We start from the raw sequence: 24,225 nt of genomic DNA, 5'->3' as shown, positions 1-24,225 counted from the left end.
CCCCATGCTGGCTCGCTGCGGGCACGGTGGCTCACCACAGGATCTATTCTCAATTGTATGGGTTTCGTGGACACCCACGGAGTGAGAAAAGCCTGTGGCTCCAGTATTCCCAACAGGTGGTCTTGTGATCACCTCCCCCACTTAAAGGGGACGGTGAGTGGTGTTGGGATTCCGGCGTCAGTCACATGATCGCCGGGATGCTGAACACATTCCCCTGGGATATTCTGTAATGATGATTCTAGGAATCCTTCTATCTCACTATTGTTCAGCGTTGTGTCCTCTGCACAGTGCGATTATAATGTTTGATTTGCTCCAGCAGAGGTGGTTGTAACTCCTACATCCAGACATGGCGCCCCCTTCTGTCAGCCTAGCGTATTGCCTTTATGTATCAAGAGAGACCCTGGAACCAGCGCCGAATGTGTACAGGGGAAGCCGCAGATTAAACAAGGTATGCGCCTCTGACTCCATCTTCTCCCGCCTATCCTGCTACGCCTCTGACTCCCATCTTCTCCCGCCTATCCTGCTACGCCTCTGACTCCCATCTTCTCCCGCCTATCCTGCTACGCCTCTGACTCCCATCTTCTCCCGCCTATCCTGCTACGCCTCTGACTCCCATCTTCTCCTGGCTATTCTGCTGCGCCTCTGACTCCCTTTACTCCCGGCTATCCTGCTGTGACTCTGACTCCCGTCTTCTCCCAGCTATCCTGCTGCATCTCTGACTCCACCTTCTCACGGGTATCCTAGTGCACTTCTGATTCCATCCTCTCCCGGCTATCCTGATGCGCCTCTGACTCCCACCTTCTCCCAGTTATGCTGCTGTGCCTCTTACTCCCTCTTCTCCCAGCTAGTCTGCTGCACCTCTGGCTCCCACCTTCTCCCGGCTATCCTGCTGCACCTCTGACCCCACCTTCTCTGATTATCCTGCTGCACCTCTGACTCCCACCTTCTCTGGTTATCCTGCTTGCCCTCTGACTCCCACCTTTTCCCGGCTATTCTGCTGCACCTCTGATTCCATCGTCTCCCGGCTATCCTGCTGCGCCTCTCACTCCCATCTTCTCCCGGCAAATCTGCTGCGCCTCTGACTCCCATCTTCTCCTGGCTATCCTGCTGCACCTCTGACTCCCACCTTCTCTGTTTATCCTGCTGCACCTCTGACTCCCACCTTCTCCCGGCTATCCTGCTGCACCTCTGACCCCACCTTCTCTGGTTATCCTGCTGCACCTCTGACTCCCACCTTCTCTGGTTATCCTGCTGCACCTCTGACTCCCACCTTTTCCCGGCTATTCTGCTGAGCCTCTGATTCCATCGTCTCCCGGCTATCCTGCTGCGCCTCTCACTCCCATCTTCTCCCGGCAAATCTGCTGCGCCTCTGACTCCCATCTTCTCCTGGCTATCCTGCTGCAACTCTGACTCCACCTTCTCCCGGTTATCATGCTGCGCCTCTTCTCCCAGCTATTCTGCTGCGCCTCTGACTCCATCTTCTCCCGGCTATCCTGCTGCACCTCTGGCTCCCATCTTCTCCTGGCTATCCTGCTGCACCTCTGACTCCCACCTTTTCCCGGCTATTCTGCTGCGCCTCTGACTCCCACCTTTTCCCGGCTATCCTGCTGCACCTCTAACCCCACCTTCTCTGGTTATCCTGCTGCACCTCTGACTCCCACCTTTTCCCGGCTATTCTGCTGCACCTCTAACCCCACCTTCTCTGGTTATCCTGCGGCACCTCTGACTCCCACCTTTTCCTGGCTATTCTGCTGCACCTCTTACACCATCTTCTCCCGGCTATCCTGCTGCGCCTCTTACTCCATTTTCTTCCGACTACCCTGCTGCACCTCTGATGCCCTCTTCTCCCGGCTATCCCGCTGTGCCTCTTACTCCATCTTCTTCCGACTATCCTGCTGTGCCTCAGACTCCCTCTTCTCCCGGCTATTCAGTTGCGCCTCTGACTCCCATCTTCTCCCGGCTATCCTGCTGCGCCTCTTACTCCCATCTTCTCCGGGCAAATCTGCTGCGCCTCTGACTCCCATCTTCTCCCGGCTATCCTGCTGCAACTCTGACTCCACCTTCTCTCGGTTATCATGCTGCGCCTCTTACTCCCTCTTCTCCCGGCTATTCTGCTTTGCCCCTGACTCCCTCTTTTCCCGGCTATCCTGCTGCACCTCTGACTCCACCTTCTCCCGGCTATTCTGCTGCACCTCTGATGCCCTCTTCTCCCGGCTATCCCGCTGTGCCTCTGACTCCCTCTTCTCCTGACTATCCCGCTGTGCCTCTCCCGGTTATCATGCTGCACCTCTGATGTCCTCTTCCGGCTATCCTTCTAGCGGCCATGGTAGGGGATGTTTCTTGCGACCGGTGTCTGTGCTGGGTGTGAGGCTTCCCATATATTCCCACCATTAGTTCATGTAAGGTAATAAGGAGACCTCTGACCAGATTTGTGTTTGTCCATCAGAGGATGTTCCTGCGGCCGCCAGTTCTGCTCACAGCTTCATTGTCCAACAGAGGCCCAGAATCTCCCACCTCCCAACTAGCTCCGGACCCCGTCACCCCCACCCTCCAGACAACGGCAGGAGACCCAGCTCCAGAGGTAAGAACACCAACATTATCCTGATGCCCCTTCCCCAGTAACAATGTACAGTACCCTGCCCCTTCCCCAGTAATAGTGCCCAGCACACTGCCCCTTCCCCAGTAATAGTGCCCAGCACCCTGCCCCCTTCCCCAGTAATAGTGCCCAGCACCCTGCCCCTTCCCCAGTAATAGTGCCCAGCACCCTGCCCCTTCCCCAGTAATAGTGCTCAGCACCCTGCCCCTTCCCCAGTAATAGTGCTCAGCACCCTGCCCCTTCCCCAGTAATAGCGCCCAGCACCCTGCCCCTTCCCCAGTAATAGTGCTCAGCACCCTGCCCCTTCCCCAGTAATAGCGCCCAGCACCCTGCCCCTTCCCCAGTAATAGTGCCCAGCACCCTGCCCCTTCCCCAGTAATAGTGCTCAGCACCCTGCCCCCTTCCCCAGTAATAGCGCCCAGCACCCTGCCCCTTCCCCAGTAATAGCGCCCAGCACTCTGCCCCTTTCCCAGTAATAGTGCCCAGCACCCTGCCCCTTTCCCAGTAATAGCGCCCAGCACCCTGCCCCTTTCCCAGTAATAGTGCCCAGCACCCTGCCCCTTCCCCAGTAATAGCGCCCAGCACCCTGCCCCTTCCCCAGTAATAGTGCCCAGCACCCTGCCCCTTCCCCAGTAATAGTGCTCAGCACCCTGCCCCTTCCCCAGTAATAGTGCTCAGCACCCTGCCCCCTTCCCCAGTAATAGCGCCCAGCACCCTGCCCCTTCCCCAGTAATAGCGCCCAGCACCCTGCCCCTTCCCCAGTAATAGTGCCCAGCACCCTGCCCCCTTCCCCAGTAATAGTACCCAGCACCCTGCCCCTTCCCCAGTAATAGTGCCCAGCACTCTGCCCCTTCCCCAGTAATAGTGCCCAGCACCCTGCCCCTTCCCCAGTAATAGCGCCCAGCACCCTGCCCCTTCCGCAGTAATAGTGCCCAGCACGCTGCCCCTTCCCCAGTAATAGTGCCCAGCACCCTGCCCCCTTCCCCAGTAATAGTGCCCAGCACCCTGCCCCCTTCCCCAGTAATAGTGCCCAGCACCCTGCCCCCTTCCCCAGTAATAGTGCCCAGCACCCTGCCCCTTCCCCAGTAATAGTGCCCAGCACCCTGCCCCTTCCCCAGTAATAGTGCCCAGCACGCTGCCCCTTCCGCAGTAATAGTGCCCAGCACCCTGCCCCCTTCCCCAGTAATAGTGCCCAGCACCCTGCCCCCTTCCCCAGTAATAGCGCCCAGCACGCTGCCCCTTCCCCAGTAATAGTGCCCAGCACCCTGCCCCCTTCCCCAGTAATAGTGCCCAGCACGCTGCCCCTTCCCCAGTAATAGTGCTCAGCACCCTGCCCCTTTCCCAGTAATAGTGCTCAGCACCCTGCCCCCTTCCCCAGTAATAGTGCCCAGCACCCTGCCCCTTTCCCCAGTAATAGTGCTCAGCACCCTGCCCCTTCCCCAGTAATAGTGCCCAGCACCCTGCCCCTTTCCCCAGTAATAGCGCCCAGCATGCTGCCCCTTTCCCCAGTAATAGCGCCCAGCACCCTGCCCCTTCCCCAGTAATAGTGCCCAGCACCCTGCCCCTTTCCCCAGTAATAGTGCTCAGCACCCTGCCCCTTCCCCAGTAATAGTGCCCAGCACCCTGCCCCTTTCCCCAGTAATAGCGCCCAGCATGCTGCCCCTTTCCCCAGTAATAGCGCCCAGCACCCTGCCCCTTTCCTCAGTAATAGCGCCCAGCACCCTGCCCCTTCCCCAGTAATAGTGCCCTGCACCCTGCCCCTATCCCCAGTAATAGTGCTCAGCACCCTGCCCCTTCCCCAGTAATAGTGCCCAGCACCCTGCCCCTTCCCCAGTAATAGCGCCCAGCATGCTGCCCCTTTCCCCAGTAATAGCGCCCAGCACCCTGCCCCTTTCCCCAGTAATAGCGCCCAGCATGCTGCCCCCTTCCCCAGTAATAGCGCCCAGCACCCTGCCCCTTCCCCAGTAATAGTGCCCAGCACCCTGCCCCTTCCCCAGTAATAGTGCTCAGCACCCTGCCCCTTCCCCAGTAATAGTGCTCAGCACCCTGCCCCTTCCCCAGTAATAGTGCTCAGCACCCTGCCCCTTCCCCAGTAATAGTGCTCAGCACCCTGCCCCTTCCCCAGTAATAGTGCTCAGCACCCTGCCCCTTCCCCAGTAATAGTGCCCAGCACCCTGCCCCTTCCCCAGTAATACCGCCCAGCACCCTGCCCCTTCCCCCTGTAATAGTGCCCAGCACCCTGCCCCTGTCCCCAGTAATAGCGCCCAGCATGCTGCCCCCTTCCCCAGTAATAGCGCCCAGCACCCTGCCCCTTCCCCAGTAATAGTGCCCAGCACCCTGCCCCTTCCCCAGTAATAGCGCCCAGCACCCTGCCCCTTCCCCAGTAATAGTGCCCAGCACCCTGCCCCTTCCCCAGTAATAGTGCCCAGCACCCTGCCCCTTTCCCCAGTAATAGCGCCCAGCACGCTGCCCCCTTCCCCAGTAATAGCGCCCAGAACGCTGCCCCTTCCCCAGTAATATTGCCCAGCACTCTGCCCCTTCCCCAGTAATAGCGCCCAGCACTCTGCCCCTTCCCCAGTAATAGTGCCCAGCACCCTGCCCCTTCCCCAGTAATAGTGCTCAGCACTCTGCCCCTTCCCCAGTAATAGTGCCCAGCACCCTGCCCCTTCCCCAGTAATAGCGCCCAGCACCCTGCCCCTTCCCCAGTAATAGTGCCCAGCACCCTGCCCCTTCCCCAGTAATAGCGCCCAGCACCCTGCCCCTTCCCCAGTAATAGCGCCCAGCACCCTGCCCCTTCCGCAGTAATAGTGCCCAGCACCCTGCCCCTTCCCCAGTAATAGTGCTCAGCACCCTGCCCCTACCCCAGTAATAGTGCTCAGCACCCTGCCCCTTCCCCAGTAATAGTGCCCAGCACCCTGCCCCTTCCCCAGTAATAGTGCTCAGCACCCTGCCCCTTCCCCAGTAATAGTGCTCAGCACCCTGCCCCTTCCCCAGTAATAGTGCCCAGCACCCTGCCCCCTTCCCCAGTAATAGTGCCCAGCACGCTGCCCCTTCCCCAGTAATAGTGCTCAGCACCCTGCCCCTTCCCCAGTAATAGTGCTCAGCACCCTGCCCCTTCCCCAGTAATAGTGCCCAGCACCCTGCCCCCTTCCCCAGTAATAGTGCCCAGCACCCTGCCCCTTCCCCAGTAATAGCGCCCAGCACGCTGCCCCTTTCCCCAGTAATAGCACCCAGCACCCTGCCCCCTTCCCCAGTAATAGTGCCCAGCACCCTGCCCCTTCCCCAGTAATAGTGCCCAGCACGCTGCCCCTTTCCCCAGTAATAGCACCCAGCACCCTGCCCCTTCCCCAGTAATAGCGCCCAGCACGCTGCCCCTTCCCCAGTAATAGTGCCCAGCACGCTGCCCCTTCCCCAGTAATAGTGCTCAGCACTCTGCCCCTTCCCCAGTAATAGTGCCCAGCACCCTGCCCCCTTCCCCAGTAATAGCGCCCAGCACGCTGCCCCTTCCCCAGTAATAGTGCCCAGCACCCTGCCCCTTCCCCAGTAATAGTGCTCAGCACCCTGCCCCTTCCCCAGTAATAGTGCCCAGCACGCTGCCCCTTCCCCAGTAATAGTGCTCAGCACTCTGCCCCTTCCCCAGTAATAGTGCCCAGCACCCTGCCCCCTTCCCCAGTAATAGCGCCCAGCACGCTGCCCCTTCCCCAGTAATAGTGCCCAGCACCCTGCCCCCTTCCCCAGTAATAGTGCCCAGCACGCTGCCCCTTCCCCAGTAATAGTGCTCAGCACCCTGCCCCTTTCCCAGTAATAGTGCTCAGCACCCTGCCCCCTTCCCCAGTAATAGTGCCCAGCACCCTGCCCCTTTCCCCAGTAATAGTGCTCAGCACCCTGCCCCTTCCCCAGTAATAGTGCCCAGCACCCTGCCCCTTTCCCCAGTAATAGCGCCCAGCATGCTGCCCCTTTCCCCAGTAATAGCGCCCAGCACCCTGCCCCTTCCCCAGTAATAGTGCCCAGCACCCTGCCCCTTTCCCCAGTAATAGTGCTCAGCACCCTGCCCCTTCCCCAGTAATAGTGCCCAGCACCCTGCCCCTTTCCCCAGTAATAGCGCCCAGCATGCTGCCCCTTTCCCCAGTAATAGCGCCCAGCACCCTGCCCCTTTCCTCAGTAATAGCGCCCAGCACCCTGCCCCTTCCCCAGTAATAGTGCCCAGCACCCTGCCCCTATCCCCAGTAATAGTGCTCAGCACCCTGCCCCTTCCCCAGTAATAGTGCCCAGCACCCTGCCCCTTCCCCAGTAATAGCGCCCAGCATGCTGCCCCTTTCCCCAGTAATAGCGCCCAGCACCCTGCCCCTTTCCCCAGTAATAGCACCCAGCATGCTGCCCCCTTCCCCAGTAATAGCGCCCAGCACCCTGCCCCTTCCCCAGTAATAGTGCCCAGCACCCTGCCCCTTCCCCAGTAATAGTGCTCAGCACCCTGCCCCTTCCCCAGTAATAGTGCTCAGCACCCTGCCCCTTCCCCAGTAATAGTGCTCAGCACCCTGCCCCTTCCCCAGTAATAGTGCTCAGCACCCTGCCCCTTCCCCAGTAATAGTGCTCAGCACCCTGCCCCTTCCCCAGTAATAGTGCCCAGCACCCTGCCCCTTCCCCAGTAATAGCGCCCAGCACCCTGCCCCTTCCCCCTGTAATAGTGCCCAGCACCCTGCCCCTGTCCCCAGTAATAGCGCCCAGCATGCTGCCCCCTTCCCCAGTAATAGCGCCCAGCACCCTGCCCCTTCCCCAGTAATAGTGCCCAGCACCCTGCCCCTTCCCCAGTAATAGCGCCCAGCACCCTGCCCCTTCCCCAGTAATAGTGCCCAGCACCCTGCCCCTTCCCCAGTAATAGTGCCCAGCACCCTGCCCCTTTCCCCAGTAATAGCGCCCAGCACGCTGCCCCCTTCCCCAGTAATAGCGCCCAAAACGCTGCCCCTTCCCCAGTAATATTGCCCAGCACTCTGCCCCTTCCCCAGTAATAGCGCCCAGCACTCTGCCCCTTCCGCAGTAATAGTGCCCAGCACCCTGCCCCTTCCCCAGTAATAGTGCTCAGCACTCTGCCCCTTCCCCAGTAATAGTGCCCAGCACCCTGCCCCTTCGCCAGTAATAGCGCCCAGCACCCTGCCCCTTCCCCAGTAATAGTGCCCAGCACCCTGCCCCTTCCCCAGTAATAGCGCCCAGCACCCTGCCCCTTCCCCAGTAATAGCGCCCAGCACCCTGCCCCTTCCCCAGTAATAGTGCCCAGCACCCTGCCCCTTCCCCAGTAATAGTGCTCGGCACCCTGCCCCTTCCCCAGTAATAGTGCTCAGCACCCTGCCCCTTCCCCAGTAATAGTGCTCAGCACCCTGCCCCTTCCCCAGTAATAGTGCTCAGCACCCTGCCCCTTCCCCAGTAATAGTGCTCAGCACCCTGCCCCTTCCCCAGTAATAGTGCCCAGCACCCTGCCCCTTCCCCAGTAATACCGCCCAGCACCCTGCCCCTTCCCCCTGTAATAGTGCCCAGCACCCTGCCCCTGTCCCCAGTAATAGCGCCCAGCATGCTGCCCCCTTCCCCAGTAATAGCGCCCAGCACCCTGCCCCTTCCCCAGTAATAGTGCCCAGCACCCTGCCCCTTCCCCAGTAATAGCGCCCAGCACCCTGCCCCTTCCCCAGTAATAGTGCCCAGCACCCTGCCCCTTCCCCAGTAATAGTGCCCAGCACCCTGCCCCTTTCCCCAGTAATAGCGCCCAGCACGCTGCCCCCTTCCCCAGTAATAGCGCCCAGAACGCTGCCCCTTCCCCAGTAATATTGCCCAGCACTCTGCCCCTTCCCCAGTAATAGCGCCCAGCACTCTGCCCCTTCCGCAGTAATAGTGCCCAGCACCCTGCCCCTTCCCCAGTAATAGTGCTCAGCACTCTGCCCCTTCCCCAGTAATAGTGCCCAGCACCCTGCCCCTTCCCCAGTAATAGCGCCCAGCACCCTGCCCCTTCCCCAGTAATAGTGCTCAGCACTCTGCCCCTTCCCCAGTAATAGTGCCCAGCACCCTGCCCCCTTCCCCAGTAATAGCGCCCAGCACGCTGCCCCTTCCCCAGTAATAGTGCCCAGCACCCTGCCCCCTTCCCCAGTAATAGTGCCCAGCACGCTGCCCCTTCCCCAGTAATAGTGCTCAGCACCCTGCCCCTTTCCCAGTAATAGTGCTCAGCACCCTGCCCCCTTCCCCAGTAATAGTGCCCAGCACCCTGCCCCTTTCCCCAGTAATAGTGCTCAGCACCCTGCCCCTTCCCCAGTAATAGTGCCCAGCACCCTGCCCCTTTCCCCAGTAATAGCGCCCAGCATGCTGCCCCTTTCCCCAGTAATAGCGCCCAGCACCCTGCCCCTTCCCCAGTAATAGTGCCCAGCACCCTGCCCCTTTCCCCAGTAATAGTGCTCAGCACCCTGCCCCTTCCCCAGTAATAGTGCCCAGCACCCTGCCCCTTTCCCCAGTAATAGCGCCCAGCATGCTGCCCCTTTCCCCAGTAATAGCGCCCAGCACCCTGCCCCTTTCCTCAGTAATAGCGCCCAGCACCCTGCCCCTTCCCCAGTAATAGTGCCCAGCACCCTGCCCCTATCCCCAGTAATAGTGCTCAGCACCCTGCCCCTTCCCCAGTAATAGTGCCCAGCACCCTGCCCCTTCCCCAGTAATAGCGCCCAGCATGCTGCCCCTTTCCCCAGTAATAGCGCCCAGCACCCTGCCCCTTTCCCCAGTAATAGCACCCAGCATGCTGCCCCCTTCCCCAGTAATAGCGCCCAGCACCCTGCCCCTTCCCCAGTAATAGTGCCCAGCACCCTGCCCCTTCCCCAGTAATAGTGCTCAGCACCCTGCCCCTTCCCCAGTAATAGTGCTCAGCACCCTGCCCCTTCCCCAGTAATAGTGCTCAGCACCCTGCCCCTTCCCCAGTAATAGTGCTCAGCACCCTGCCCCTTCCCCAGTAATAGTGCTCAGCACCCTGCCCCTTCCCCAGTAATAGTGCCCAGCACCCTGCCCCTTCCCCAGTAATAGCGCCCAGCACCCTGCCCCTTCCCCCTGTAATAGTGCCCAGCACCCTGCCCCTGTCCCCAGTAATAGCGCCCAGCATGCTGCCCCCTTCCCCAGTAATAGCGCCCAGCACCCTGCCCCTTCCCCAGTAATAGTGCCCAGCACCCTGCCCCTTCCCCAGTAATAGCGCCCAGCACCCTGCCCCTTCCCCAGTAATAGTGCCCAGCACCCTGCCCCTTCCCCAGTAATAGTGCCCAGCACCCTGCCCCTTTCCCCAGTAATAGCGCCCAGCACGCTGCCCCCTTCCCCAGTAATAGCGCCCAAAACGCTGCCCCTTCCCCAGTAATATTGCCCAGCACTCTGCCCCTTCCCCAGTAATAGCGCCCAGCACTCTGCCCCTTCCGCAGTAATAGTGCCCAGCACCCTGCCCCTTCCGCAGTAATAGTGCCCAGCACCCTGCCCCTTCCCCAGTAATAGTGCTCAGCACTCTGCCCCTTCCCCAGTAATAGTGCCCAGCACCCTGCCCCTTCCCCAGTAATAGCGCCCAGCACCCTGCCCCTTCCCCAGTAATAGTGCCCAGCACCCTGCCCCTTCCCCAGTAATAGCGCCCAGCACCCTGCCCCTTCCCCAGTAATAGCGCCCAGCACCCTGCCCCTTCCGCAGTAATAGTGCCCAGCACCCTGCCCCTTCCCCAGTAATAGTGCTCAGCACCCTGCCCCTACCCCAGTAATAGTGCTCAGCACCCTGCCCCTTCCCCAGTAATAGTGCCCAGCACCCTGCCCCTTCCCCAGTAATAGTGCTCAGCACCCTGCCCCTTCCCCAGTAATAGTGCTCAGCACCCTGCCCCTTCCCCAGTAATAGTGCCCAGCACCCTGCCCCCTTCCCCAGTAATAGTGCCCAGCACGCTGCCCCTTCCCCAGTAATAGTGCTCAGCACCCTGCCCCTTCCCCAGTAATAGTGCTCAGCACCCTGCCCCTTCCCCAGTAATAGTGCTCAGCACCCTGCCCCTTCCCCAGTAATAGTGCCCAGCACCCTGCCCCTTCCCCAGTAATAGTGCTCAGCACCCTGCCCCTTCCCCAGTAATAGTGCCCAGCACCCTGCCCCTTCCCCAGTAATAGTGCTCAGCACCCTGCCCCTTCCCCAGTAATAGTGCCCAGCACCCTGCCCCTTCCCCAGTAATAGTGCTCAGCACTCTGCCCCTTCCCCAGTAATAGTGCCCAGCACGCTGCCCCTTCCCCAGTAATAGTGCCCAGCACCCTGCCCCTTCCCCAGTAATAGTGCTCAGCACCCTGCCCCTTCCCCAGTAATAGTGCCCAGCACCCTGCCCCTTCCCCAGTAATAGTGCTCAGCACCCTGCCCCTTCCCCAGTAATAGTGCTCAGCACCCTGCCCCTTCCGCAGTAATAGTACCCAGCACCCTGCCCCTTCCCCAGTAATAGTGCCCAGCACCCTGCCCCTTCCCCAGTAATAGCGCCCAGCACCCTGCCCCTTTCCCAGTAATAGTGCCCAGCACGCTGCCCCTTCCCCAGTAATAGCACCCAGCACCCTGCCCCTTCCCCAGTAATAGTGCCCAGCACCCTGCCCCTTCCCCAGTAATAGCGCCCAGCACCCTGCCCCTTTCCCAGTAATAGTGCCCAGCACCCTGCCCCTTCCCCAGTAATAGCGCCCAGCACCCTGCCCCTTTCCCAGTAATAGTGCCCAGCACCCTGCCCCTTTCCCAGTAATAGTGCCCAGCACGCTGCCCCTTCCGCAGTAATAGTGCCCAGCACGCTGCCCCATTCCCAGTAATAGCGCCCAGCACCCTGCCCCTTCCCCAGTAATAGTGCCCAGCACCCTGCCCCCTTCCCCAGTAATAGTGCCCAGCACGCTGCCCCCTTCCCCAGTAATAGTGCCCAGCACTCTGCCCCTTTCCCCAGTAATAGTGCTCAGCACTCTGCCCCTTTCCCCAGTAATAGTGCCCAGCACCCTGCCCCCTTCCCCAGTAATAGTGCCCAGCACCCTGCCCCCTTCCCCAGTAATAGTGCCCAGCACCCTGCCCCCTTCCCCAGTAATAGCGCCCAGCACCCTGCCCCTTTCCCCAGTAATAGCGCCCAGCACCCTGCCCCTTTCCCCAGTAATAGCGCCCAGCACTCTTCCCCTTTCCCCAGTAATAGCGCCCAGCACCCTGCCCCCTTCCCCAGTAATAGTGCCCAGCACCCTGCCCCTTCCCCAGTAATAGTGCCCAGCACCCTGCCCCTTCCCCAGTAATAGTGCCCAGCACCCTGCCCCTTTCCCCAGTAATAGCGCCCAGCACCCTGCCCCTTCCCCAGTAATAGTGCCCAGCACCCTGCCCCTTCCCCAGTAATAGTGCCCAGAACCCTGCCCCTTCCCCAGTAATAGTGCCCAGCACGCTGCCGCTTCACCAGTAATAGCGCTCAGCACCCTGCCCCTTCCCCATTAATAGTGCCCAGCACGCTGCCCCTTCCCCAGTAATAGTGCCCAGCACGCTGCCCCTTTCCCCAGTAATAGTGCCCAGCATGCTGCCCCTTCCCCAGTAATAGCGCCCAGCACCCTGCCCCTTTCCCCAGTAATAGTGCCCAGCACCCTGCCCCTTCCCCAGTAATAGTGCCCAGCACCTTGCCCCTTCCCCAGTAATAGTGCCCAGCATGCTGCCCCCTTCCCCAGTAATAGTGCCCAGCACGCTGCCCCCTTCTCCAGTAATAGTGCCCAGCACCCTGCCCCCTTCCCCACTAATAGTGCCCAGCACCCTGCCCCTACCCCCAGTAATAGTGCCCAGCACGCTGCCCCTTCCCCAGTAATAGCGCCCAGCACCCTGCCCCTTTCCCCAGTAATAGCGCCCAGCACCCTGCCCCTTCCCCACTAATAGTGCCCAGCACCCTGCCCCCTTCCCCACTAATAGAGCCCAGCGCCCTGCCCCCTTCCCCACTAATAGTGCCCAGCACGCTGCCCCTTCCCCAGTAATAGTGCCCAGCACCCTGCCCCTTCCCCAGTAATAGTGCTCAGCACCCTGCCCCCTTCCCCACTAATAGAGCCCAGCGCCCTGCCCCCTTCCCCACTAATAGTGCCCAGCACGCTGCCCCTTCCCCAGTAATAGCGCCCAGCACCCTGCCCCTTCCCCAGTAATAGTGCCCAGCACCCTGCCCCTTTCCCCAGTAATAGTGCTCAGCACCCTGCCCCTTCCCCAGTAATAGTGCCCAGCACCCTGCCCCTTTCCCCAGTAATAGCGCCCAGCATGCTGCCCCTTTCCCCAGTAATAGCGCCCAGCACCCTGCCCCTTTCCTCAGTAATAGCGCCCAGCACCCTGCCCCTTCCCCAGTAATAGTGCCCAGCACCCTGCCCCTATCCCCAGTAATAGTGCTCAGCACCCTGCCCCTTCCCCAGTAATAGTGCCCAGCACCCTGCCCCTTCCCCAGTAATAGCGCCCAGCATGCTGCCCCTTTCCCCAGTAATAGCGCCCAGCACCCTGCCCCTTTCCCCAGTAATAGCACCCAGCATGCTGCCCCCTTCCCCAGTAATAGCGCCCAGCACCCTGCCCCTTCCCCAGTAATAGTGCCCAGCACCCTGCCCCTTCCCCAGTAATAGTGCTCAGCACCCTGCCCCTTCCCCAGTAATAGTGCTCAGCACCCTGCCCCTTCCCCAGTAATAGTGCTCAGCACCCTGCCCCTTCCCCAGTAATAGTGCTCAGCACCCTGCCCCTTCCCCAGTAATAGTGCTCAGCACCCTGCCCCTTCCCCAGTAATAGTGCCCAGCACCCTGCCCCTTCCCCAGTAATAGCGCCCAGCACCCTGCCCCTTCCCCCTGTAATAGTGCCCAGCACCCTGCCCCTGTCCCCAGTAATAGCGCCCAGCATGCTGCCCCCTTCCCCAGTAATAGCGCCCAGCACCCTGCCCCTTCCCCAGTAATAGTGCCCAGCACCCTGCCCCTTCCCCAGTAATAGCGCCCAGCACCCTGCCCCTTCCCCAGTAATAGTGCCCAGCACCCTGCCCCTTCCCCAGTAATAGTGCCCAGCACCCTGCCCCTTTCCCCAGTAATAGCGCCCAGCACGCTGCCCCCTTCCCCAGTAATAGCGCCCAAAACGCTGCCCCTTCCCCAGTAATATTGCCCAGCACTCTGCCCCTTCCCCAGTAATAGCGCCCAGCACTCTGCCCCTTCCGCAGTAATAGTGCCCAGCACCCTGCCCCTTCCGCAGTAATAGTGCCCAGCACCCTGCCCCTTCCCCAGTAATAGTGCTCAGCACTCTGCCCCTTCCCCAGTAATAGTGCCCAGCACCCTGCCCCTTCCCCAGTAATAGCGCCCAGCACCCTGCCCCTTCCCCAGTAATAGTGCCCAGCACCCTGCCCCTTCCCCAGTAATAGCGCCCAGCACCCTGCCCCTTCCCCAGTAATAGCGCCCAGCACCCTGCCCCTTCCGCAGTAATAGTGCCCAGCACCCTGCCCCTTCCCCAGTAATAGTGCTCAGCACCCTGCCCCTACCCCAGTAATAGTGCTCAGCACCCTGCCCCTTCCCCAGTAATAGTGCCCAGCACCCTGCCCCTTCCCCAGTAATAGTGCTCAGCACCCTGCCCCTTCCCCAGTAATAGTGCTCAGCACCCTGCCCCTTCCCCAGTAATAGTGCCCAGCACCCTGCCCCCTTCCCCAGTAATAGTGCCCAGCACGCTGCCCCTTCCCCAGTAATAGTGCTCAGCACCCTGCCCCTTCCCCAGTAATAGTGCTCAGCACCCTGCCCCTTCCCCAGTAATAGTGCTCAGCACCCTGCCCCTTCCCCAGTAATAGTGCCCAGCACCCTGCCCCTTCCCCAGTAATAGTGCTCAGCACCCTGCCCCTTCCCCAGTAATAGTGCCCAGCACCCTGCCCCTTCCCCAGTAATAGTGCCCAGCACCCTGCCCCTTTCCCCAGTAATAGCGCCCAGCACCCTGCCCCTTCCCCAGTAATAGTGCCCAGCACCCTGCCCCTTCCCCAGTAATAGTGCCCAGAACCCTGCCCCTTCCCCAGTAATAGTGCCCAGCACGCTGCCGCTTCACCAGTAATAGCGCTCAGCACCCTGCCCCTTCCCCATTAATAGTGCCCAGCACGCTGCCCCTTCCCCAGTAATAGTGCCCAGCACGCTGCCCCTTTCCCCAGTAATAGTGCCCAGCATGCTGCCCCTTCCCCAGTAATAGCGCCCAGCACCCTGCCCCTTTCCCCAGTAATAGTGCCCAGCACCCTGCCCCTTCCCCAGTAATAGTGCCCAGCACCTTGCCCCTTCCCCAGTAATAGTGCCCAGCATGCTGCCCCCTTCCCCAGTAATAGTGCCCAGCACGCTGCCCCCTTCTCCAGTAATAGTGCCCAGCACCCTGCCCCCTTCCCCACTAATAGTGCCCAGCACCCTGCCCCTACCCCCAGTAATAGTGCCCAGCACGCTGCCCCTTCCCCAGTAATAGCGCCCAGCACCCTGCCCCTTTCCCCAGTAATAGCGCCCAGCACCCTGCCCCTTCCCCACTAATAGTGCCCAGCACCCTGCCCCCTTCCCCACTAATAGAGCCCAGCGCCCTGCCCCCTTCCCCACTAATAGTGCCCAGCACGCTGCCCCTTCCCCAGTAATAGTGCCCAGCACCCTGCCCCTTCCCCAGTAATAGTGCTCAGCACCCTGCCCCTTCCCCAGTAATAGTGCCCAGCACCCTGCCCCTTCCCCAGTAATAGTGCTCAGCACCCTGCCCCTTCCCCAGTAATAGTGCTCAGCACCCTGCCCCTTCCGCAGTAATAGTACCCAGCACCCTGCCCCTTCCCCAGTAATAGTGCCCAGCACCCTGCCCCTTCCCCAGTAATAGCGCCCAGCACCCTGCCCCTTTCCCAGTAATAGTGCCCAGCACGCTGCCCCTTCCCCAGTAATAGCACCCAGCACCCTGCCCCTTCCCCAGTAATAGTGCCCAGCACCCTGCCCCTTCCCCAGTAATAGCGCCCAGCACCCTGCCCCTTTCCCAGTAATAGTGCCCAGCACCCTGCCCCTTCCCCAGTAATAGCGCCCAGCACCCTGCCCCTTTCCCAGTAATAGTGCCCAGCACCCTGCCCCTTTCCCAGTAATAGTGCCCAGCACGCTGCCCCTTCCGCAGTAATAGTGCCCAGCACGCTGCCCCATTCCCAGTAATAGCGCCCAGCACCCTGCCCCTTCCCCAGTAATAGTGCCCAGCACCCTGCCCCCTTCCCCAGTAATAGTGCCCAGCACGCTGCCCCCTTCCCCAGTAATAGTGCCCAGCACTCTGCCCCTTTCCCCAGTAATAGTGCCCAGCACCCTGCCCCTTCCCCAGTAATAGTGCTCAGCACTCTGCCCCTTTCCCCAGTAATAGTGCCCAGCACCCTGCCCCCTTCCCCAGTAATAGTGCCCAGCACCCTGCCCCCTTCCCCAGTAATAGTGCCCAGCACCCTGCCCCCTTCCCCAGTAATAGCGCCCAGCACCCTGCCCCTTTCCCCAGTAATAGCGCCCAGCACCCTGCCCCTTTCCCCAGTAATAGCGCCCAGCACTCTTCCCCTTTCCCCAGTAATAGCGCCCAGCACCCTGCCCCCTTCCCCAGTAATAGTGCCCAGCACCCTGCCCCTTCCCCAGTAATAGTGCCCAGCACCCTGCCCCTTCCCCAGTAATAGTGCCCAGCACCCTGCCCCTTTCCCCAGTAATAGCGCCCAGCACCCTGCCCCTTCCCCAGTAATAGTGCCCAGCACCCTGCCCCTTCCCCAGTAATAGTGCCCAGAACCCTGCCCCTTCCCCAGTAATAGTGCCCAGCACGCTGCCGCTTCACCAGTAATAGCGCTCAGCACCCTGCCCCTTCCCCATTAATAGTGCCCAGCACGCTGCCCCTTCCCCAGTAATAGTGCCCAGCACGCTGCCCCTTTCCCCAGTAATAGTGCCCAGCATGCTGCCCCTTCCCCAGTAATAGCGCCCAGCACCCTGCCCCTTTCCCCAGTAATAGTGCCCAGCACCCTGCCCCTTCCCCAGTAATAGTGCCCAGCACCTTGCCCCTTCCCCAGTAATAGTGCCCAGCATGCTGCCCCCTTCCCCAGTAATAGTGCCCAGCACGCTGCCCCCTTCTCCAGTAATAGTGCCCAGCACCCTGCCCCCTTCCCCACTAATAGTGCCCAGCACCCTGCCCCTACCCCCAGTAATAGTGCCCAGCACGCTGCCCCTTCCCCAGTAATAGCGCCCAGCACCCTGCCCCTTTCCCCAGTAATAGCGCCCAGCACCCTGCCCCTTCCCCACTAATAGTGCCCAGCACCCTGCCCCCTTCCCCACTAATAGAGCCCAGCGCCCTGCCCCCTTCCCCACTAATAGTGCCCAGCACCCTGCCCCTACCCCCAGTAATAGTGCCCAGCACGCTGCCCCTTCCCCAGTAATAGTGCCCAGCACGCTGCCCCTTCCCCAGTAATAGCGCCCAGCACCCTGCCCCTTCCCCGGTAATAGCGCCCAGCACCCTGCCCCTTCCCCGGTAATAGTGCTCAGCACCCTGCCCCTTCCCCAGTAATAGTGCTCAGCACCCTGCCCCTTCCCCAGTAATAGTGCCCAGCACCCTGCCCCTTCCCCAGTAATAGCGCCCAGCACCCTGCCCCTTCCCCAGTAATAGCGCCCAGCACGCTGCCCCCTTCCCCAGTAATAGCGCCCAGAACGCTGCCCCTTCCCCAGTAATATTGCCCAGCACTCTGCCCCTTCCCCAGTAATAGCGCCCAGCACTCTGCCCCTTCCGCAGTAATAGTGCCCAGCACCCTGCCCCTTCCCCAGTAATAGTGCTCAGCACTCTGCCCCTTCCCCAGTAATAGTGCCCAGCACCCTGCCCCTTCCCCAGTAATAGCGCCCAGCACCCTGCCCCTTCCCCAGTAATAGCGCCCAGCACCCTGCCCCTTCCCCAGTAATAGCGCCCAGCACCCTGCCCCTTCCCCAGTAATAGCGCCCAGCACCCTGCCCCTTCCCCAGTAATAGTGCCCAGCACCCTGCCCCTTCCGCAGTAATAGTGCCCAGCACCCTGCCCCTTCCCCAGTAATAGTGCTCAGCACCCTGCCCCTTCCCCAGTAATAGTGCTCAGCACCCTGCCCCTTCCCCAGTAATAGTGCCCAGCACCCTGCCCCTTCCCCAGTAATAGTGCTCAGCACCCTTCCCCTTCCCCAGTAATAGTGCTCAGCACCCTGCCCCTTCCCCAGTAATAGTGCCCAGCACCCTGCCCCCTTCCCCAGTAATAGTGCCCAGCACGCTGCCCCTTCCCCAGTAATAGTGCTCAGCACCCTGCCCCTTCCCCAGTAATAGTGCTCAGCACCCTGCCCCTTCCCCAGTAATAGTGCTCAGCACCCTGCCCCTTCCCCAGTAATAGTGCCCAGCACCCTGCCCCTTCCCCAGTAATAGTGCTCAGCACCCTGCCCCTTCCCCAGTAATAGTGCCCAGCACCCTGCCCCTTCCCCAGTAATAGTGCTCAGCACCCTGCCCCTTCCCCAGTAATAGTGCCCAGCACCCTGCCCCTTCCCCAGTAATAGTGCTCAGCACTCTGCCCCTTCCCCAGTAATAGTGCCCAGCACGCTGCCCCTTCCCCAGTAATAGTGCCCAGCACCCTGCCCCTTCCCCAGTAATAGCGCCCAGCACCCTGCCCCTTCCCCAGTAATAGTGCCCAGCACCCTGCCCCTTCCCCAGTAATAGCGCCCAGCACCCTGCCCCTTCCCCAGTAATAGTGCCCAGCACTCTGCCCCTTCCCCAGTAATAGTGCTCAGCACCCTGCCCCTTCCCCAGTAATAGTGCCCAGCACCCTGCCCCTTCCCCAGTAATAGTGCCCAGCACCCTGCCCCTTCCCCAGTAATAGTGCCCAGCACCCTGCCCCTGTCCCCAGTAATAGCGCCCAGCACCCTGCCCCTTCCCCAGTAATAGTGCCCAGCACCCTGCCCCCTTCCCCAGTAATAGTGCCCAGCACCCTGCCCCTTCCCCAGTAATAGTGCCCAGCACCCTGCCCCTTCCCCAGTAATAGTGCCCAGCACGCTGCCCCTTCCCCAGTAATAGCGCCCAGCACCCTGCCCCTTCCCCAGTAATAGTGCCCAGCACGCTGCCCCTTCCGCAGTAATAGTGCCCAGCACGCTGCCCCTTCCGCAGTAATAGTGCCCAGCACCCTGCCCCTTCCCCAGTAATAGCGCCCAGCACCCTGCCCCTTCCCCACTAATAGCGCCCAGCACCCTGCCCCTTCCGCAGTAATAGTGCCCAGCACCTTGCCCCTTCTGCAGTAATAGTGCCCAGCACCCTGCCCCTTCCCCAGTAATAGTGCCCAGCACCCTGCCCCTTCCCCTATTATAGTGCCCAGCACGCTGCCCCTTCCCCAGTAATAGCGCCCAGCACCCTGCCCCTTCCCCAGTAATAGTGCTCAGCACCCTGCCCCTTCCCCAGTAATAGTGCTCAGCACTCTGCCCCTTCCCCAGTAATAGTGCCCAGCACCCTGCCCCTTCCCCAGTAATAGTGCTCAGCACTCTGCCCCTTCCCCAGTAATAGTGCCCAGCACCCTGCCCCTTCCCCAGTAATAGCGCCCAGCACCCTGCCCCTTCCCCAGTAATAGTGCCCAGCACTCTGCCCCTTCCCCAGTAATAGTGCCCAGCACCCTGCCCCCTTCCCCAGTAATAGTGCCCAGCACCCTGCCCCCTTCCCCAGTAATAGTGCTCAGCACCCTGCCCCTTCCCCAGTAATAGTGCCCAGCACCCTGCCCCTTCCCCAGTAATAGCGCCCAGCACCCTGCCCCTTCCCCAGTAATAGTGCCCAGCACCCTGCCCCTTCCCCAGTAATAGTGCTCAGCACCCTGCCCCTTCCGCAGTAATAGTGCCCAGCACCTTGCCCCTTCTGCAGTAATAGTGCCCAGCACCCTGCCCCTTCCCCAGTAATAGTGCCCAGCACCCTGCCCCTTCCCCTATTATAGTGCCCAGCACGCTGCCCCTTCCCCAGTAATAGCGCCCAGCACCCTGCCCCTTCCCCAGTAATAGTGCTCAGCACCCTGCCCCTTCCCCAGTAATAGTGCTCAGCACTCTGCCCCTTCCCCAGTAATAGTGCCCAGCACCCTGCCCCTTCCCCAGTAATAGTGCTCAGCACTCTGCCCCTTCCCCAGTAATAGTGCCCAGCACCCTGCCCCTTCCCCAGTAATAGCGCCCAGCACCCTGCCCCTTCCCCAGTAATAGTGCCCAGCACTCTGCCCCTTCCCCAGTAATAGTGCCCAGCACCCTGCCCCCTTCCCCAGTAATAGTGCCCAGCACCCTGCCCCCTTCCCCAGTAATAGTGCTCAGCACCCTGCCCCTTCCCCAGTAATAGTGCCCAGCACCCTGCCCCTTCCCCAGTAATAGCGCCCAGCACCCTGCCCCTTCCCCAGTAATAGCGCCCAGCACCCTGCCCCTTCCCCAGTAATAGTGCTCAGCACCCTGCCCCTTCCCCAGTAATAGTGCCCAGCACGCTGCCCCTTCCCCAGTAATAGCGCCCAGCACCCTGCCCCTTCCCCAGTAATAGTGCCCAGCACGCTGCCCCTTCCGCAGTAATAGTGCCCAGCACCCTGCCCCTTCCCCAGTAATAGCGCCCAGCACCCTGCCCCTTCCCCAGTAATAGCGCCCAGCACCCTGCCCCTTCCGCAGTAATAGTGCCCAGCACCCTGCCCCCTTCCCCAGTAATAGTGCCCAGCACCCTGCCCCTTCCCCAGTAATAGTGCCCAGCACCCTGCCCCTTCCCCAGTAATAGTGCCCAGCACCCTGCCCCCTTCCCCAATAATAGCGCCCAGCACCCTGCCCCTTCCCCAGTAATAGTGCCCAGCACCCTGCCCCTTCCGCAGTAATAGTACCCAGCACCCTGCCCCTTCCGCAGTAATAGTACCCAGCACCCTGCCCCTTCCCCAGTAATAGTGCCCAGCACCCTGCCCCTTCCCCAGTAATAGTGCCCAGCACCCTGCCCCCTTCCCCAGTAATAGCGCCCAGCACCCTGCCCCTTCCCCAGTAATAGTGCCCAGCACCCTGCCCCTTCCGCAGTAATAGTACCCAGCACCCTGCCCCTTCCCCAGTAATAGTGCCCAGCACCCTGCCCCTTCCCCAGTAATAGTGCCCAGCACCCTGCCCCTTCCCCACTAATAGTGCCCAGCACCCTGCCCCTTCCCCACTAATAGTGCTCAGCACGCTGCCCCTTCCCCAGTAATAGTGCTCAGCACTCTGCCCCTTCCCCAGTAATAGTGCTCAGCACTCTGCCCCTTCCCCAGTAATAGTGCTCAGCACTCTGCCCCCTTCCCCAGTAATAGCGCCCAGCACCCTGCCCCTTCCCCAGTAATAGTGCCCAGCACCCTGCCCCTTCCCCAGTAATAGTGCCCAGCACTCTGCCCCTTCCCCAGTAATAGCGCCCAGCACCCTGCCCCTTCCCCAGTAATAGTGCTCAGCACTCTGCCCCCTTCCCCAGTAATAGTGCCCAGCACCCTGCCCCTTCCCCAGTAATAGTGCCCAGCACCCTGCCCCTTCCCCAGTAATAGTGCCCAGCACCCTGCCCCTTCCCCAGTAATAGCGCCCAGCACTCTGCCCCTTTCCCAGTAATAGTGCCCAGCACCCTGCCCCCTTCCCCAGTAATAGTGCTCAGCACCCTGCCCCTTCCCCAGTAATAGTGCCCAGCACCCTGCCCCTTCCCCAGTAATAGCGCCCAGCACTCTGCCCCTTCCCCAGTAATAGTGCTCAGCACCCTGCCCCCTTCCCCAGTAATAGTGCTCAGCACCCTGCCCCTTCCCCAGTAATAGTGCCCAGCACCCTGCCCCTTCCCCAGTAATAGCGCCCAGCACCCTGCCCCTTCCCCAGTAATAGTGCCCAGCACTCTGCCCCTTCCCCAGTAATAGTGCCCAGCACCCTGCCCCCTTCCCCAGTAATAGTGCTCAGCACCCTGCCCCTTCCCCAGTAATAGTGCCCAGCACCCTGCCCCTTCCCCAGTAATAGCGCCCAGCACTCTGCCCCTTCCCCAGTAATAGTGCTCAGCACCCTGCCCCCTTCCCCAGTAATAGTGCTCAGCACCCTGCCCCTTCCCCAGTAATAGTGCTCAGCACCCTGCCCCTTCCCCAGTTGTAGCGCCCAGCATGCTGCCCCTTCCCCAGTAATAGTGCCCAGCACCCTGCCCCTTCCCCAGTAATAGTGCCCAGCACGCTGCCCCTTCCCCAGTAATAGTGCCCAGCACCCTGCCCCTTTCCCAGTAATAGTGCCCAGCACCCTGCCCCTTTCCCAGTAATAGTGTCCAGCACGCTGCCCCTTCTCCAGTAATAGCACCCAGCACGCTGCCCCTTCCCCAGTAATAGCGCCCAGCACCCTGCCCCTTCCCCAGTTATAGCGCCCAGCACAGGGTACAGGGGCTGTAGGTATATGAGATGCAGGCGGCAGTATTAGGAGACCCCTCTGTAGAACACACCGCACAGGTCCTGGCTTCTACATGTCTCATTTAACTCTCTCCTGTTTCGGCAGGTGGAACAAGTGCTTGGGCAGCTGTTCCCCTGAATCGCTCAACTGGATCCTCACCCCGGAACCCCAGCGTCTCGCCAGCATCTCTCTGTGATGGAACTAGCAGCGCTGAATTGGGCGACTTAAAAATTAAAATTAAACAAGGTCGGTCAATGCTGGAGCTCTGTAGTTTCATATGTACATTATTCCTACGGATGTGTCCTCTCCCAGTCTCCGTACGCCCTGTGAGTGAGCCGCCAGGTCCCATGCCACTCCGTCTGCTTGCACCAATTACCTTGTGGCTCTGCTGTTCCAGTAACTCTTCTCTTCTTTATGCAGAGGATTCTGGGAGTGAGCGAGAGTCGCCGTGCGGTGGGAAGAGAGTGTATAACAGTCCGATGTCGTCACCTTCTGCCGTCCGGCAGCCGGAGAGAGATCACTGGAGGCCGGGGTCTTCTCCCAGGAAGTCGCCGGCAGATAGTAAGAGCACACATGGGACACTTACCCACTGACCCCTGGGGCTGTGGTATGACGACGTGATCAAAATGTCACTCTCTCCAAAGCTCAATATGTTCATTGTGTTAACATTTTAGATGTCGGCATCGGAATGTTGACATACCATTATTTCTCTGTATTTAACCCTGAATCTTACCCTAAATATAACGATGAAATGTACGGTGGTCATTCTGGGCCAGAGCCGCGCGCTGTGCCGGTGTTCATGTAATGCTACTGCAGGCTGCGATCGGGGGAGGCGGTGTCAGAGATGTGGAGGAAAAGTGATGGACGAGGTCTGGATAAAACTGCACACAAAAATGGGCAGTTTAATGCGCATATTATGTGAGTGTCGCAGGGGTGGCAATGCAAGCGGCGGCATTCCCAGACGCACAGGCATAGCACCCCGTGGTCAGACAGAGACACTGCACCTGGCGTAGATATAAGGACGCAGCAATCCGTATTACTGGGTGTTCCCACGCTGACAGCTGATGTACGCCGGGGAAGGGCGCACAGACAGGCGACTGCAGATGCACACTACTGTGTGCGCTTTTACCTGTCACTCAAAATCTCACGAAGACCTTAAATGTCGACATACGGTCATAATTTTCACTGTGTCAACATTCTGAACGATACGGAACCCTGGTGCCGCCCTAGGACTGTGCGCTATGTGATCATTGACCGCCGTCTGATCTACATCCATGAGCAGTAATGTGGCGTGTGTGTAAGTACAGGTCGTGTACACTGGTGCGTTAAGGGAAGAGGACACGGGTGCATACACGCTAAGCGATTCTGAGCTCAAAGACTCTTAGTGTGTATGGCCGGGCGATGAGTCCTGATGGACACTCCCGCATCATCGCTGACTGCCGCCGTCCGTCGCCCCCTGTTTTACCGGCTGAGTGAACCACTTTCCACCTGCAGTTGCGTCAGGCTGGTCCTGTGATACTCCGCTAGCATCGGGCGTCTTGTTTACTGATCATGTGTCTTATGTGACATGTGACACTATGTATCTGTGTGTGACCGAGTCTCTGCGTCTGTACAGGAAGTGCTACAATGTAGCAGCCGCAACTCTGTCCAATGCAGGTTCTGTTCTGCTCCATATACAGACTCAGTCGCACACAGTATACAAGGGTCATACTGTATATCACATGACTCAGCGCAGTCTCCTGGTGCGTCCTAGTCACGCAGCGGTGTTCTTCAGTATAACAGTAATTGGTGAGTATAGCCCTATCTTTCATCCTGATTCAGAAACATATGCAAAGTTAATATTTACGGAATGGAGTGATGATCGGCTGACTGCGCATGTGTCATGGCCGCTCTGAATCTCCAAGATACCTAAGCGATTCCGCTCACGGTGAGAATTTATTCGCTAAGTGATTCACAGTCGGGGATTGCTTGGGGTAGGTATGTCACCGCCATTCTCCGGGCCTTTCTCTGCCAGCACCTGCGGTCCTGTACGTACAGGACATGCCGCCAGCGTCTCAGTACCTGCGGCCATTCTGCGTGATCATAGGGATACTCAGATGTGCGATTAGTGAAAGATCTGCGACCGCCGCTGATTGTACGCACCTGCCGACACATGTGAGGCCGCCGGCGGTTGTCTCAGTACATTTCCAGGCAGCGGCATAATTCGCGTCCATCCCGCATCTGGCCCTTTGGCGGAATTGGAAATGTTCTATTATTATAGGACACAGATTATCGC

At 60.3% G+C, this 24,225-nt stretch overlaps 1 protein-coding gene across 5 annotated transcripts in view; it reads left to right on the top strand.

Annotated features, from left to right (window-relative positions):
- Positions 1–24,225, top strand: part of LOC134928664 (uncharacterized) — a 131,178-nt gene that overhangs the window by 54,418 nt on the left and 52,535 nt on the right. For all 5 annotated transcript variants that reach the window (XM_063924630.1, XM_063924631.1, XM_063924629.1 and 2 more), the window contains exons 17-20: positions 320–448; positions 2,447–2,581; positions 22,056–22,196; positions 22,371–22,511. In XM_063924630.1, the coding sequence (XP_063780700.1) occupies positions 320–448; positions 2,447–2,581; positions 22,056–22,196; positions 22,371–22,511 (546 nt within the window). The remainder of the gene's footprint in view (positions 1–319; positions 449–2,446; positions 2,582–22,055; positions 22,197–22,370; positions 22,512–24,225) is intronic.

The sequence above is a fragment of the Pseudophryne corroboree genome, chromosome 5 (assembly GCF_028390025.1).
Source record: "Pseudophryne corroboree isolate aPseCor3 chromosome 5, aPseCor3.hap2, whole genome shotgun sequence".
Taxonomy (NCBI): domain Eukaryota; kingdom Metazoa; phylum Chordata; class Amphibia; order Anura; family Myobatrachidae; genus Pseudophryne; species Pseudophryne corroboree.
Note: the sequence above shows the minus strand (reverse complement) of the source record. Positions and strands in the feature narration are given on the sequence as shown.